Source organism: Pangasianodon hypophthalmus, chromosome 30, assembly GCF_027358585.1.
Source record: "Pangasianodon hypophthalmus isolate fPanHyp1 chromosome 30, fPanHyp1.pri, whole genome shotgun sequence".
NCBI lineage: Eukaryota > Metazoa > Chordata > Actinopteri > Siluriformes > Pangasiidae > Pangasianodon > Pangasianodon hypophthalmus.
The window spans coordinates 2,205,539-2,222,430 of NC_069739.1; the positions used below are offsets into that span (position 1 = coordinate 2,205,539).

Here is a 16,892-nt window from a genome sequence, read left to right on the forward strand (position 1 = left end):
ATAAAATCTATAAAATCAGTTCTTTTCTTTTATTAAAATTAGATTTAACATATCTTTACATTTAAATTTAATTATTCAATCTTTGTTTCTGATGCTCAAGACCGTTACCTACGTTGGAAAATTGTATGAATATGCAAATTAAGCCTGCTTCAGTCCGGCCCACTCTGCCACGTGGAGAAAGGTTCTCCATTCTGACGAGAGCGAAAGGAAACTTTAAGGACTTTGTACGAAGCGTTACATTTGGCAGAAACCCAACAGCGCTGATCATCACTGTGAAGCATGGTGGTGGGAGCATCGTATTGTAGCGATGCTTTTCATCAGCCGGGAAGCTGAGTACTACTTCATAATAAGCAGCTCCTCCATTTTTTTTTTTTACTGACCAACTACATGACAGCCACGCCCACTTATTTTCTACTGGCTCTTAAGACTGAGCTTCATGAATTCCCAGGTCAAAGTTCAGCTGGATAAAGTCGTCCCGTGTCCTTTGCCCTTCAGTGAATGGTTTTTTTTTGCATTCAGTTAAACTACAAATATTAGCACCCTCATGCTCGGTGCTGGATTCAATCCGTTCACTAAAGATAGCTTCCTTTATTCTAATAAAATTTTAAAAAGTTTAAACAAAGCTAGCTAGCTTTTTAGAGAATGATGCTAAACATTCATCCATCTAACAAGCAAATAGCTCAATAACATACTAAAGTACAAAATTACACTTCGTACACTTGGAAACAAAGCTAGCTACTAGCTAACTGCGGTTTCTTATTATAGTATGTTGCTAAACACAAATCTAGAATATAATATTTTTGTTAGCTGTCAAGACTGAAGCTTGTGAATTCATAGGTCAAAGTTCACGTAGATGAAATCGCTCCATGTCCTTTCAGCTTCGGTGAAATTTTTTTTATTTGCATTTGTTCTGACTGCAGTTTTAGCGAAACGAGAGAGAGAGAGAGAGAGAGAGAGAGAGAGACAGTGTAGTTTGTAAATGCTTCAGTTAAACCATAAATATTGGCACCTCTGATAATGCAGCCTAATCTGTCAACATCACACCAAAGCTTTATTTATTTATTTATAATTATTTATTTATTTAAAAATCACATACACTGCTACATTACACCACTAAACTTTAAGGGTAAGGACGGCACGATGACGAGCTGAAAAGAGTTTCGTTATTTAATCAAATCTCACTCTTCTTTGTACTTTGCATGGATCTGACCTTTAAAGTCTGCATCATCCTCTGAATTAATGCTGTTTATTCTCTGCCTCGACAAACAGCTCCCTTCTGACTGCCGTTTCTCAGGAGCGTTTGGTCAGGGCCCATTAGCTTTGTGTGTGTGATGGAGCGGTGGTGTTTCCATCACAGTGTCACGTCTGATCTCTGTGTGTCTGATCTCTGTCACACACACACACACACACACACACAAAGAGAGAGAGAGAGAGAGAGAGAGAGAGAGACAACTGTCTCATCCCTCATCTTTTCCCTTTAAGGCAGACAGCCAAGTGTTTTGCGTTCTGCCCTGCTGTGTGAGCAAGCTGCTAATAGTGATGATGTTTACTCACACACACTCACACACACTCACACACACTCACACACACTCACAAGGACGGATCTCATCAGTAGGGCTACAGGCAGCAAAATAAACATTTTTCAGTAGTTTGGTTTCATTTTTATTGCCCTTCTCATTCGCCATCCCATAATAATAATAATAATACGAAGAAGAAGAAGAAGAAGAACAACTCCTCCGTTTTTAATCCATGGTGATAAATAAAAACCTGCCCTTTTAAATTTCAGTGAATAGTCTAATTGTCTTAAAGCTTTATCCTCACTTACAGCAGGGAAATACCTAAAAAATATCAACTCATCCTGTTGAAAAAAAAATATCTCTAATGGTTTCCATCATGTAATGTAAACGAGCTTAATGGTTTCCATTAGGGATGTTCTTGTTACTATAACTGTAGATGATTATAATCAGAAGAAAATGAGATAAACATCAGGAAATACTGTTACAGACTAAAATTAAACACGCCATCGGCAACCATTAAACCGCCATTACACACCACCAGAACCACATTAAAACCCATTAGGAACCAGTACAAATCTCTACTGGCTTAATGATCGCTTCAGCAGGATGGCTGTCGAAAGCCGATGTGAATTTAGCACTGAACAGAAACGACAGATCAGCGTGTGGAACCTCACGTCATCAACCTGAGCCAGAACAGCATCCACAAAAACCCCAAACGCAAAAACGTCCAACGCTAACGTGCACGTGGTTACCCCTGCTGCGTACGTGAGGGGTCACGTGGTATCGCTCGGCCGTCATACTCGGTGCCAGATCAAATCTGTTCGCTAAACGTCTGCTGACTTGGTAGCTTGCGTGCAGCAACAAGCTAACATTGGAGAATAAATAGCTCTAGAAAAGTATTAAACAAAGCTAGCTAGCTAACGTGACAAGTTCCATTTCTCTCTCTCTTTAAAAAATAAAACTATCTAGTGCTACACTGAGGAGTTCTTACTAGGATATGTTGCTAAGCATAAATCAAACTAACATATATAACAAACAGTTAAAATAAAGTATTAAAGAAAACCAGCTCGCTAACGTTACACTGAGGTATGTGATAAAAGCTAGCATGAAGAGCTGAATAGCTTGTTAGCTTGACTGGCTATTTAGCTATAAAGAACAGAGTGTTTTCAAGAGATGGAGAGTGAGATGTTTGTGTGTGTGTGTGTGTGTGTGTGTGTGTGTGTGTGTGCATGTCAAACATTTAAACAGTGCAATAAAGTTTGATTTACTGCAGGTTCATTATTCAGATAATTTGTGAACAGATGCCGTGTGTGTGTGTGTGTGAGTGTGTGTGTGTGTGAGTGTGTGTTCCCACTCATTTCTCACAAATTGGTCCAGCACTACCTGGCCCCATCTCCATGACAACCTCCAACCAGGCAATTACAGCAGCAGGCCTTTTGTGAATGAAATTTATTCACGAGTAAAGTGACGGATGAGTGCGGGGAACAACTGCGATAAAGAGGAGTGATGGAGAGAGGAGTGATGGAGAGAGGAGTGATGGAGAGAGGAGTGATGGAGAGAGGTGTGGTGGAGAGAGGAGTGATGGAGAGAGGAGTGATGGAGAGAGGTGTGGTGGAGTGGTGTGTGGTGGAGAGAGGAGTGATGGAGAGAGGTGTGGTGGAGAGAGGAGTGATGGAGAGAGGTGTGGTGGAGTGGTGTGTGGTGGAGAGAGGAGTGGTGGAGAGAGGTGTGGTGGAGAGAGGAGTGATGGAGAGAGGAGTGATGGAGAGAGGAGTAATGGAGAGAGGTGTGGTGGAGAGAGGAGTGATGGAGAGAGGAGTGATGGAGAGAGGTGTGTTGGAGAGAGGAGTGATGGAGAGAGGTGTGGTGGAGAGAGGAGTGATGGAGAGAGGAGTGATGGAGAGAGGTGTGGTGGAGTGGTGTGTGGTGGAGAGAGGAGTGGTGGAGAGAGGAGTGATGGAAAGAGGTGTGGTGGAGAGAGGAGTGATGGAGAGAGGAGTGATGGAGAGAGGTGTGGTGGAGAGAGGAGTGATGGAGAGAGGTGTGGTGGAGTGGTGTGTGGTGGAGAGAGGTGTGATGGAGAGAGGTGTGGTGGAGTGGTGTGTGGTGGAGAGAGGAGTGATGGAGAGAGGTGTGGTGGAGAGAGGAGTGATGGAGAGAGGTGTGTTGGAGTGGTGTGTGGTGGAGAGAGGAGTGATGGAGAGAGGAGTGGTGGAGAGAGGTGTGATGGAGAGAGGTGTGATGGAGAGAGGTGTGGTGGAGTGGTGTGTGGTGGAGAGAGGTGTGGTGGAGAGAGGAGTGATGGAGAGAGGAGTGGTGGAGAGAGGAGTGATGGAGAGAGGTGTGTTGGAGTGGTGTGTGGTGGAGAGAGGAGTGATGGAGAGAGGTGTGTTGGAGTGGTGTGTGGTGGAGAGAGGTGTGATGGAGAGAGGTGTGGTGGAGAGAGGAGTGATGGAGAGAGGAGTGGTGGAGAGAGGTGTGATGGAGAGAGGTGTGGTGGAGAGAGGAGTGATGGAGAGAGGAGTGATGGAGAGAGGTGTGATGGAGAGAGGAGTGGTGGAGAGAGGTGTGATGGAGAGAGGTGTGGTGGAGTGGTGTGTGGTGGAGAGAGGAGTGATGGAGAGAGGTGTGATGGAGAGAGGAGTGGTGGAGAGAGGTGTGGTGGAGAGGAGTGATGGAGAGAGGAGTGATGGAGAGAGGAGTGATGGAGAGAGGAGTGGTGGAGAGAGGAGTGATGGAGAGAGGAGTGGTGGAGAGAGGAGTGATGGAGAGAGGTGTGTTGGAGTGGTGTGTGGTGGAGAGAGGAGTGATGGAGTGAGGAGTGATGGAGTGGTGTGTGGTGGAGAGAGGTGTGATGGAGAGAGGTGTGGTGGAGAGAGGTGTGATGGAGAGAGGTGTGATGGAGAGAGGAGTGATGGAGAGAGGAGTGGTGGAGAGAGGTGTGATGGAGAGAGGTGTGATGGAGAGAGGTGTGGTGGAGAGAGGAGTGATGGAGAGAGGAGTGGTGGAGAGAGGAGTGATGGAGAGAGGTGTGATGGAGAGAGGTGTGATGGAGAGAGGAGTGGTGGAGAGAGGTGTGATGGAGAGAGGTGTGGTGGAGTGGTGTGTGGTGGAGAGAGGAGTGATGGAGAGAGGTGTGATGGAGAGAGGTGTGGTGGAGAGGAGTGATGGAGAGAGGAGTGGTGGAGAGAGGAGTGGTGGAGAGAGGTGTGATGGAGAGAGGAGTGATGGAGTGGGGAGTGATGGAGTGGGGAGTGGTGGAGAGAGGAGTGACGGAGAGAGGAGTGATGGAGAGAGGAGTGGTGGAGAGAGGAGTGATGGAGTGGGGAGTGGTGGAGAGAGGAGTGACGGAGAGAGGAGTGATGGAGAGAGGAGTGATGGAGTGGGGAGTGACAAGGTTCCTGTGGAGAGTTCTTGATGAGGATTAGAGGCCACGCCCAGCTCCCAGGTGACAGGAGGCTAATCACAGAGAAAGGGCACTCGATCCTGCTAACCATCCTCATCATCCTCACCACCATCATCCTCACCACCATCATCATCACCATCACCACCATCATCATCACCACCACCATCACCACCACCATCACCACCATCATCACCATCACCATCACCATCATCATCATCACCACCACCATCACCACCACCATCACCACCACCATCACCACCATCATCACCATCATCATCATCACCACCACCATCACCACCACCATCACCACCATCATCACCATCACCATCATCACCATCACCATCATAATCTTCAGCCAGCAGGATGGAAACAGAGCTGCGGATACAGTCCTAGGATGCCTCTCTCTCTCTCTCTCTCTCTCCGTGTGTGTGTGTGTGTGTGTGTGTGTGTGTGTGCGTCTGTGTGTGTAGCCTAAACAGAAGCCCCTAATGCAATCCCCTGCAGTCTGAGAGGAGGCTAAGCTCTTTATCTGATTCTGATTAGAGACGGTACATGCCTAGAGCAAACACAAGCCAGAAACAAGAAGGAAATGAAGACACACACAGACACACACACAGACACACACACAGACACACACACAGACACACACACAGACACACACACAGACACACTTCTGGATTTTGATTTGTCAGAAGATGTTGATGAATTTTCTATAAAGGTAATGCAGCAGCAAATCACAGGTTTATATTAATGCGCTTGTTCTAATACGTTATGGTTTCTATAGTAACAGCTCCTTCACGGGGACTCGTACGGCAGACGCTCCACATAAACGGATTAAAAACGTCATCGTTTACTTAACATTTATGGAAGGAGTCTCCAGTGTCAGAGGTAAAGCTGTAACTTTAAAGTTTTCCGGCATCTTCAGGACAGAGGAGTTTACGCGTTGCGGTTTCTCTGTAACGCGACAAGCTGCGTGTAAGAGAGAGGAAAAAGAGGCTGGTGAGGGAAACACTGTTTATAGCTGCTCTAACGTAAGTGAGAACAGGAACTCACCTGTTTCATGGACGTTCCACAACATTACATGTAACTATAAATGGATAAAAAGACAAAAAAATTTTCCTCTGACGGCACACCCCAAAGTGTGTTATTCCTTACTAATCACCACAACACAATTTCTACAATTTCTAAATAAATAAATAAAGTCTAACACTGCTGCACTGCAGTGATGCTGAAGGTGTGTGTGCTGTTTCTCTCTGACACACACACACACACACACACACACACACACACGCACACACACTGATTACTCAAAAGTGTGTTCAAGAGCTCTTGATGTCTGATTATCATGTGCTGCCACTCATCAGAGCCGGACAGGAGCGCTGCACCGCTGAGAAGAAGAGGCCGAGATCACACGGAGGAATAATTAACGCCTGACAAAGAGAGAAAAGAAAAGAACATACGGTCCAGACGGAGACGAACCGTCAGATCAGCAGAACTCTCCCAACACGAGACGAGAGAAAACCTCAGGGTCATGTCTGTCAGCAGTGGAAGCTCAGCAATTAAAGGAAAAGTTAATGATTGAAGTATTTCACTGAAGCTACGAGGCTAGTGTAGCTAAAACGTGATACAAGTCTCTCACCCGAAAAAAAACAAAGCAACTTCACTCTGTAGCTGAACGCTGGAGTGGGTTTAAAGGAGGCGGCCATCTTGGAAAACAGGAATCCTTTTTTTTTTTTTTTTTTTTTCCCCTCAGAGCAGTTTGATATAACTCCACCCCTCTATGCTCCGCCCCCTAAGATTGAAACAGAAAGTAATGCGGATGATTCCACACTCTGCACTCAACCACACACCCAGACGTTGATTATTTCCCTCTAACAGCACGTCCCCTAGTGTTTTATTCCTCTTATACCACAGCAGCTTACCAAAAATGACATTTTTTATCGATTAAACACCACCACGTCATACTTTTTATCCATTTCATGTTGTGGAACGTCTGTGAAAACATCAAGTTATCGAGCAACTTAAACTTACAGCTTCTCCTCTGACACTGGAGACTCCTTCCATAAATGTTAAATAAAAGTCTCCTTACAGAGAACTTCACCATATCATTTATTAATTACACGTTTTTTTAACACGTTTATGTGGAGCTTGTGCTGTACGAGTCCCTGTGAATGAGCTGTTGCTATAGAAACCGTAAGGCTTTAGAACGAGCGCATTGATATAAACCTGTTACAGAAAACTAATCAACATCTGACCAATCAGAATCCAGAATTCAACTTCAGCTACTAAACGTGACTGATCAGCTACATTTGGTGGAAATGGGATTTTAACCCTGGTTGATACTGACTGCTTGGAAATGTGTCAGTGTTTAAAAGTAATTGCCCCCTCAAGGAGCTGGAGTGCTCCCTGAGTGACGGTCTGAGCTCAAAGCGGCTGCTGCGGCGGCTAAAGTGCTAATCCTGGGATCTCTGCGGATCTGTGTGTGTGTGTGTGTGTGTGTGTGTGTGTGTGGAGAGTGTCTGGATCGATATTAGCTGTCGTAACACACATTTTACTAAAATGACAGACGTTTTTATCCAGTCGCATTGCGCATCAGACGTCATTCACCTGGGGTTTGCAGAAGTGGCTTTGCAGAGTAATACACTCAATTTCAAATGTTTGTGTGTGTGTGTGTGTGTGTGTTTAACACAGACCCACAGCAAGGCAGGAGATACCTCACACACACTCTCAGTCTCTTTGATGCTCCCTGTTGCCATGGAGACACGGTCAGGATGGAAAAAAAAAAAAAAAAAAACAGAGCAGCAAAAGAAAGTGGGGCTTTTTTTTTTCCATTCAGACTGAAATGATGGAGGTGGAGAGAGAGATAGAAAGACAGTGACTGAGATAAAAAGAAATTGAGAAAGAGAGAGAGACACTGAGACAGACAGACAGAGAGAGAGAGAGAGAGAGAGAATTTTTCATTTATCTTTTAAAGCTTTTTCCCCCATCATGGCTGACTTCCAAAAAAAAGAAAAAAAAAATTAAAGGAAGGCAAACCGAACAATGAAAAATGTCGACACTGACTGCAAATCGAAACCGAACTAAGAACACTGTCCAGAAAAAAAAAGCCACAACCACACCCTGAAATTTTATTCGTAACACTATAAACTCTCACTGCGAGTCAAAACATGAAACAAAAGCAAACCCTCATGAAACTGACACGAGGAGCTGAAGGTGCTACAGAGACGCAGCTCCAGGACAGGAAAGGAAAGCAATTTCTCTTTGTTTTGAAGAAACCCTTTTGAAGGCTGACATTAAAACACAACAAAATATCAAATCTTAAAGTGCAGATCTCCCCTAAAACCTGTGTAGGGTAAAGAACAGCGCTAAACCATGCTAAACGCTAATCATCTCGCTAACATTTAAAACTACAAGGATGACAGCAGTAGGCTTAAAGTAATGCCATACTGGAATGTAACGCTAGCAGCTAACATCATTTCATTTTGGCACGCAAACAGCTAGCTAGGAGTTAGTCCTCAGTTAGGAGCATGTAATGTTAAATATTTAGCTAGCTTTCTCAGTAGAATTTGTCATTTTGCTCAAATTGTTGATAGCTTGGACTTTTAAAGTGTATATGCAGTATGAAGCCAAGTAAAGGTGTTCTGTTGTAGCCTACATGACATAATGATGATTTATCAAGCTGGGAAACTTGAGCTAGCACTCCTAGCATGCAGAATCTAATGCTAACACTTTGAGATAGCTGCCTCTGACGATCACCTCAAGGTATTTTAGTAGCATTTTAAATATCCGAGCACAGATCAGGAACAACATCAGGACCCTCACCGCAATGACACCTTACACCAGGGGATCCCAAACCGGGGGCTGATTTATAAACTGCAGTCACGAGAGGAACTCGGGAGGAACTTTGCTTAGTTTTACAAATTTATATTACACATATGGAGCTGACTATGAGTACAAAATTGTCAACATTCTCAGATCATCTTCCTCTGATAACTCCTCGAAAAACATCGAGTGACCCAACAGCAGTCCAGTCAACAGCATGAACATGAAAATACGCTGAAACACTGATTGAAGATGGATTTACAAATGAGACAGTAAATTAGCAGGAGAAACCGAAATGGCTTGGTGTAGCAGAAAATTCATCACGTGCCTTAGCGCTCATTCCAAGAGTTATTAAACATTAGCTAACCAGCAAGCTAAATTCTAGGTTATCCGAGTTAGCCGATTATCTTCCTTCTGACACGTTGTTTAGCGAATTAGCGAGCCATGCAGAATCGGGCGTGATGAAGCTCTGAAGCTTTTAACACTTCAGTACTTGACCATGTTCATCTGCAGATACTTTCTGACGTTTGAGATTTTGACAGAGAAGCCAAACTATTCCTGAAGTCCTCTTTTCCACCCCCGAGAGATGATCAGATACAGCAGCTTTGTCGCTGTGATTGAAGACATAACGAAAGAAAAGAGAAGTAGAGGAATTTTCAGTGGGTTTGTTAAACGCTTTTATGCCTCAGCTTTAATCCGTCTCTGATCCTGCAGCGTCTCGGTGAGTAATCTGTGACTCAGATTAACATCTCCTTCATCTTGCTCATCAGTGTAATGAGCCACGGTGTACATGTGGAGTGGACAGACGCCGAGTGTGTGTGTGCGTGCATGTGTGTGTGTGTGTGTGTGTGAGAGCGTGTCGCATCTTAACCCATTTGTAATGAGTTAATCCAGTTAATGAAGGACCTTAACCTGACTGTCCTGTCCTCATTGCTTCTGTGGATGAATAAGATTTTAACACATTTACTGACTCTTACAAAGCGCTGACACTGGAGACTCCTTCCATAAATGTCTCCTTAAGTTAAGAAATCTTCACCGTATCAATGATTACACATTTTTTATTATTTTTTTTTTTAAATCTGTTTATTATTAGTGAAGAGTCCACTGTACAGGTCCCTGCGAATGAGCTGTTGCTATAGAAACCGTAACATAGTAAAGCGAGCGCATTAATATAAATCTCTCTCTCTCTCTCTCTCTCTCTCTATATATATATATATATTTTTACTGTATATAAGATTTTGTGAGTGAGACAGACTTGTTACTTGTTAGCTACTTCTATCTCATTTAGGCGGATTGCCATTAATGTAATAAAGTTTAGTGAAACTGTATACTTTTGATTTTTTTCGCTGAAACTGTTCCTTTAAAATAAACGGCACTGTGATTAAAGTGTCTGTAAACATCTGTTCTTCAGACTGCGAAGTCACAAAGCAGCTCTCTGTAAACGTTCAGATGATTGCCTGGTCTGATTATACGCAGCTCTCTGAAGAAGGATGAAGGAAATCTCTTAGGTTTTGTAATCAATCAATCAATCAATCAATCAAGTAAGTAAATAAAAAGTTTTCCTTATGAGGACCAGCTAAATGCCCCCAGACAAGGACAACACAGATACTCCTGTCCTTGTGGGGACATTTGGTCCTCAGTAAGCTACAAAAACATGCACACACACACACACACACACACACACACACACACACACACACACACATTAATGCAGAATAAAAAAATCTCTTCCTTAAGCCATCGGTCTGGTGGTCAGCCGTGTAGCCATGGTAACATTTTTAAGTTTTTGGAGGTGGGGGCTAGCCGATGTGTTCAAAGAACGAAGCGGGAAGTTATTTTCTGATAAGGAACGCTAATCTCCACACACACACACACACACACACACACACACACACACACACACACACACACACACACACACACACAGCTAGTGGGAGGATAATAATAGCTATACACAGGTGCGTGCTGGAGATTTCAGCGTACAGGGGAATTCCACCTGAACGTTTTTTGCATTAATTACCCTGTCAGTCAACCAAACACTCATTTTAGCATTCCTCATGCTTTCTCAGACAAACAAATCACACACACACACACATCATACACACTGTATTTTCCAGGATAGCAGGTCCAGATCCGAAATCTGTGTAAGGATTTTTACATTATGTCCATGTATTAGCGTGTTTACGCTAGCTGTGCTACACCAAAAATTACATTCGCAAATTTCCACTGCTGTTAAAATGGCTAGCTTCGAACACAACACTGAAAATCCCATAACTGCTGCAGGAAATTAGCATTAATTATCCGTTCAGCAGCAACCAAACAAGCAAAAGCTAGTTATAACGTAAACAAGGTCCTTCTAGTAACGTAGTCCGTCCACTCGGCGGCCATCTTGGAGCAGTTATTTTCTGCCACACAAGACCAGGCTCCTATCTACTTGAATGTCGAGAGACCCATAAACCAGAAACAGATTGACAAGATGATGTTTGGAGAAAAAAAAAATGGGCGTCGTCTTTGGCCCAAGTAACATAAACCTTTTTTTTCCCACAGATGCTCCGCCTACAGCGCATGTGCTTTTCTCCATAACTAACAAAATAAAGTATCTTATATCTGTGCATTCGTCAGGGAAACAATTTAATAGGCCGGGTGTTTCAGGTAACGCCTTCACCTTAGCCTTAAAAGGCGATTGGGTGGTTTGAGTAAAGGGGGCGGGACTAATGTAATCCAGCTGCATTGTTGAGTGTTAGACGTTGCTCTGTTCATGTTTTAAGCATTTTTGAGCTTAAAAAAAAACGTCTAACAAAAACTAAACTACAATTTATTTTAGTAGCAGTACAGTGTTTCAACTTCAACATCTCAGCTGTTAGGTTGGATTCTGCTTTACTACTGAATCATTTTTTTTTCCTTTCATGCGTGATTTTATCTTTCCGTAAAAGTGCCACCTGTTTTTCTGCAAGATAAAGGAAAGAACAGAGCCTTGCGTCATACAGAACGTTCCTCAGCGGCTTCCTGAGAGAGCCGCCATGCGTCTGAAGCGAGCATCAGAACTGGTGCTGGTGTTTCGTCGTCATCGGAGACACACTCGGTCTTTAGAGACAGACGGAGAGAGTTTGATTGACAGATCGTCTGCACTCAGCACACGGGCTCTGAGCGAGTCTTCATGCAGAACGAGTGAATTATAATCAGCAAACAAGCCGTGAAAATGAAGTGTTGATGCGGGACGTGTGGTGTGTCTATTAACACAAAGCCACGATCTCTATCTGTTCAGTGCTCCAACTATCCAAACGGTATCCGCAGATCAACCTCAAGTGGGCGTGGCAACCGGAAAAGGTTCTCTTTCTTTCATTCTGTCTTTTCTTATCACTCCTTCCTAGCTTCCTTCCATTTTTTCCTTCCTTCCTTCAGATTTAAACCTGAAGTGCATGTTGCCTAAACTGGAAAGGTTCTCTTTTTCCTTCTTTACCTCCTTCCTACTTTCTTTCGTTCCTTCTTTCTTTCCATCTGTTCCTTCCATCCTGCTTTCCTTGTGTCCATCCTTCTTTCTTTGCGTCAGTCCCTTCTTCTTCCCTTCCTTTCTTATATCATGCCTTTCTTCTTTCCTTCATTCTTTCCCTTCTTCATTCTTCCTTCTGTCCTTCTTTGCATTTTCCATTATTTTATTCCTTCCTTCTTTTTTCCCTTCCATCCTTCTTGCATTCCATCCATCCTACTTTCTTTCTAATCGACTAAAGATGTGCATGGGACTATGTTTTTTTTTTTAAACCCGACTCACTCAGTTATTTTTTTTGTTTCTTAGTTGGTTCTATTTCCCACAATATTAACAAACTATAATCGTGTGCACCTCAGGCTTCCACCTGATACTAAACAATACGATTTAAATTTATAAGATTTATCATTTATAACACTGAATCTGATACGATACAGTTTCGAATTAGTCACCTCAGAGCGATGTGTGACCAACTTTGCTCAGAATCTGGGCTAGGCCTACCGTTAATACGTGAATGATGATGATGATGATGATGATGATGATGTAGAAAAGGACTGTCTCAAAATCAGAGTTATGTCAAATCACCTCACTAGCCTGTTACATTTTTTTATACATCAGTTTAAAATTATGAATTATTCTTTCCACACCAGCTGTTTGTCCATTTTTGATAATAACTGATTTATGATTGATGCACTGATCTAATCTTCAGATCCTTACACTCCTACAGACTAGTACTCTAATTAAACCTGATGTAACCCTGACCAGGCAGTTACTAAGGATGAAGGAGTAGATGCTGCAAATGCATCTTTGATTATATCGGTTTATTCCGATTAATGCTTCAGTTACATCCCTAGCATCTACTTTTCACTTCCTTCCTTAAGAGAATTAAATTACAGCCTTTTACTAATCATCAGTATTAATCACGTGGACAGGCTGTAAGCATTACAGCAATAGCCAGGGATGAAACTGATAACCTGTAAAGAAATGATTTTGTGTACTTCCCATCCAGGGAAAAAAAAAGGAACTCAGTGGACACAAGTTCCCTTTTCAGAGCAGATCCTTGTGTTGTTTAGAGCAGAAGGGAAGCCACAGATGACCTGCGATGACTCAGTAGTGCACTCTGGCCATTAACGGCACGTTCCCGGAGATGAAACCTGTCAGGTTGGTCATCATACTCGAGCTTCCTCACTGAACACAATCGGACCGCCGAGACTACGTGGCTGGGAGTTAATCGCCCCTCGTTCAGGCTCTCAGGTCAGAGAGAAATGTCAGCCTCGCTTTTATTGATGGTGAGAATTACACAGTACAAGTGCAGGCCATCAGAGGATTTGTAGCCTGCTGTGCTCTCACAGTGGTCACCTCCAGACTGAGCGGATTTTCTCAGCGCACATTCAGCGGCCGAGGCTTTAGTGCGCTCACGACATTGACATTTTCAAGAGCCGTTAATGGAGACAGGGTTTGGGTTTTTAACGCAAGGACTCACTGCCATTTGTGTGTGTGTGTGTGTGTTTGCATTGACCTCTTCATCTTGTTAGCGGAGTCACAGATTAACCTTTCTTTCTTTTCTTTTCTTTTTTTTTTTTTTTAATGGAATGGGCCCAGAGACCTGGAAGTGAGATTTTTTTTTATTTCCACTGGACATCTGTCTAATACTAAACTTATGAACTTTTATCAGCTGGTGGAAAATTAGGCTACACTGTTTTACAAAATGTGTCCCAAGCTTAGACCTTTAAACAAAGTGTTTTAGGGCTACAGGACTGCAGTGGAGTTCTTTTCAGTTTTACAGGAAGGTTTTAAGGATTTATGAGAGGTGATGTATTGCTTAGGTAAAAAAGCAGAGGCAGTCATAAACCGAAAGGATGCATTTACAAACCGCTGATCTAGCACAGAAATGGTTCCTACTGATTTTCCTCTTTACTGAAAAAAAAAATAAATAAAAATACACTACTGTAAGCAGCCATATTGTTAAGAAATGGACCTGGTGCTCAGGAACTTCGCTTTGCATGAAATTACCAACAAATTCCTTGAGGATTGTTGAAACTGGGAGAGTTGGGACAGTTTCCTCTTTGGAATGGACTGGAGGGAGTTGGACTGAGATTCTTGGACTCCCCAGTGGATGGCAAAAAAAAAAACAAAAAAAAAACCTGAAAATGAAGAATTCCTGTTATTCGATCAAGTACGAGCATTTTGTTAGCAACCAAGCCAACTCTGCAGGACGCATTACAAGCGTGATGGCACCTTGCCTCTTCGGACAACTTGTGTCCTAGGTCACATTGGAATAAAATCTGTCATGTGGATCGAATCGGAAAATCAACCCGGCATTGATCCAGCAGCTCAGGCCAATATCGACCCCGATGCAGACGCTCTGTGCACAAATGATCAAACAAACCCTTTCATTTCCTTAATGGGATGGCTAACAGGAAGTGTGTGAATGGGAATGAGAATGTAAAGCATGACTAGTGTATGTGGACAGAACGTCACGTCCTATACACGCGCAAAATCATACGACCGACCTGCAGCTTTCCGTCTTTACAGGACAGGACACACAAATATCTTATGCACTTATTCATTTAGGCGTGATTCAAAGCGCAACACTACGAATCAAGCGTTTCCATCCATTAGCTGAAAGTTGAACCAGCTTACTCTACAGCACTCGATTATTCCTGGAAAATTCGTTTTTTAATTTTTAGATCAAGAAGAGAGACAGAAAATACTCTACAGTCATCCTGCTTACAAATTTCAAATGATTTATATTTGTAAAAAAAACATGACCAAAACATACACACAAAATTCAGCATTGTCTATAGAAATGTCCATCGATGGTTAACACCACATTATTTATGTTTTAGTCCATGCACAGGTTTACTTCCTGTTATAATTCTTAGTTACAGATTAAGAATACTTCACCCAGAAAATGCTAACGTAGGCAAATAACAAACACACATTAGCATTATGCTATATAATGTGCCCTAACTGGCTTCATCGTTATTAGCAACCATTTTGGGGGAAGTACACTTGTAATGAACTCATCTTCACAGCTAGATTGCTCACAGATAATCCCTCCCCGCAAAACAATCTGGCGAGGTTTCCAAGAGTCTTTCTTCCATGACTTCTTGCCAAGCTTTAGTTAAAGAAAGGGTTCAGTTTGCTTGCGAAGTTGAAACTCTCATTCCGTCAGCAGCTTGGATTCAATCTGGCGTTTGTGGCACGAATTCCACTCCCTTGGCTTTTAAATAGAGTTAAGAATGCTTGGGAGGTCGATCCCAATTTTTCAGCCAAATCACATCTTTGACGTTTTTTTTTTTTTTTCCTCACCTCTCTTCAGATCGTTCTATACCTCTATAAATCTACAAAATCTTCTTTCACTGAGTGCTGGAAATTGTCGAGTCCGCGCTTTGATTGACCTGCTGACCAGGACAGGGCCAAGTGACCATTTGAGGGGAGAGTAGAAAGTGGAGATGTTGGGGCTATTGGATAGAGATGGAGAAATGGAAGGAGGTCATACGGGAAAAGATCGCAAGGTTACTGGGGAACAGAAGAATGTTGAAACCAGATGGGAACATAAAGAAAAATGCTGCATTCTTTAAGAAAACATGCCTGCCAACCTGTGTATTGACCCTTACTGTTGTCACTTGTGGGCGTGGCCTGTTAAGAAACCAAAACATATAGCCTACAACTTTAATCATGCTCAGCTTCGTACTAGCTTCATTCTCAAATTTGATTAGCTAACTGTACTAGCTGCGTTCACTCACCAGAGGCACCAACAATCTCTGCTACTTCCTTCCAAGCGTTATTTTTCTTTGTAATGTCTCTATACACATTTAATGACATGATAAGATGAAACCACGGCTATATGTTTTCCTTCCATTTTTGAGTGATAACTTGTAGCAGTGTATTCTGATATTAAAATATCACACTCCGACACGAAATGTTGGCAAGTCTGGGGGAAAAAAAAAGGAAGAAAGAGGAGGTCAGGGGTAAACAGAAAGATGGATGTCTGGGTTATTGGGGAATGCTTAGAGATGTGATACGAGGTCATTGGTCGTTGTGGAACATATTAAAAGAAGGTTTTGTAGAGGATTGTAGAGGGTCACTGGGGGACTGACAGAGGGATACTAGAAGGTCCGGTTCCAGTTTGAGGGGCAGGAGAGGAAACCGTGGTGGGCTGGGAGGCAGACGTCGCCGTAGCGGCGGCCGCTGTAGGCTCCATCTTGCTGGTGTGTGTGATGAAACGGAGGCGAAGCTTCATGGCTGGCCTCAACGTGCAGATGATCTTCTCCACCTGAGAAAAAGGTGGGAATTTGAAAAACCTTAGATCTATGAAGTCCGGACAAGAGGGGTTGAGAAAAATGGAGCAATTCACTGGTCTTATTCTAATGTGGCAAGTAAATTTGATGATGTTTAGAAGCAATGGTCAAAATTTAGAGATGGATGATGGGATTCTCATTAGGGATCATTAGGGATGTTTTGAGGTCCGTGGAGAACAGAAATGTAGAGGGATGGTTGAAGGTCTTTGGGGAACAGATGGATGGTAGCAGGTCATTTTGGAACAAATAAAGGGATGGGAAGAGGTTAGTTGGGAACAAATATAGGGATGGTAGGACGTTATTTCTAGAACAGACAGAGGGATGGTAGAACATTATTTTAGAACAAATGAAGGGAT

General features: G+C 43.0%; 1 protein-coding gene across 2 annotated transcripts in view; it reads right to left on the minus strand.

Moving 5' to 3' along the window:
* Positions 1-14,953: 14,953 nt before the first annotated feature.
* The window catches only part of med23 (mediator complex subunit 23), a 48,946-nt gene continuing 47,007 nt past the window's right edge, over positions 14,954-16,892 (minus strand). For both annotated transcript variants that reach the window (XM_053231700.1, XM_053231699.1), the window contains one exon: positions 14,954-16,511. In XM_053231700.1, the coding sequence (XP_053087675.1) occupies positions 16,320-16,511 (192 nt within the window). In that variant the 3' untranslated portion in view covers positions 14,954-16,319. The remainder of the gene's footprint in view (positions 16,512-16,892) is intronic.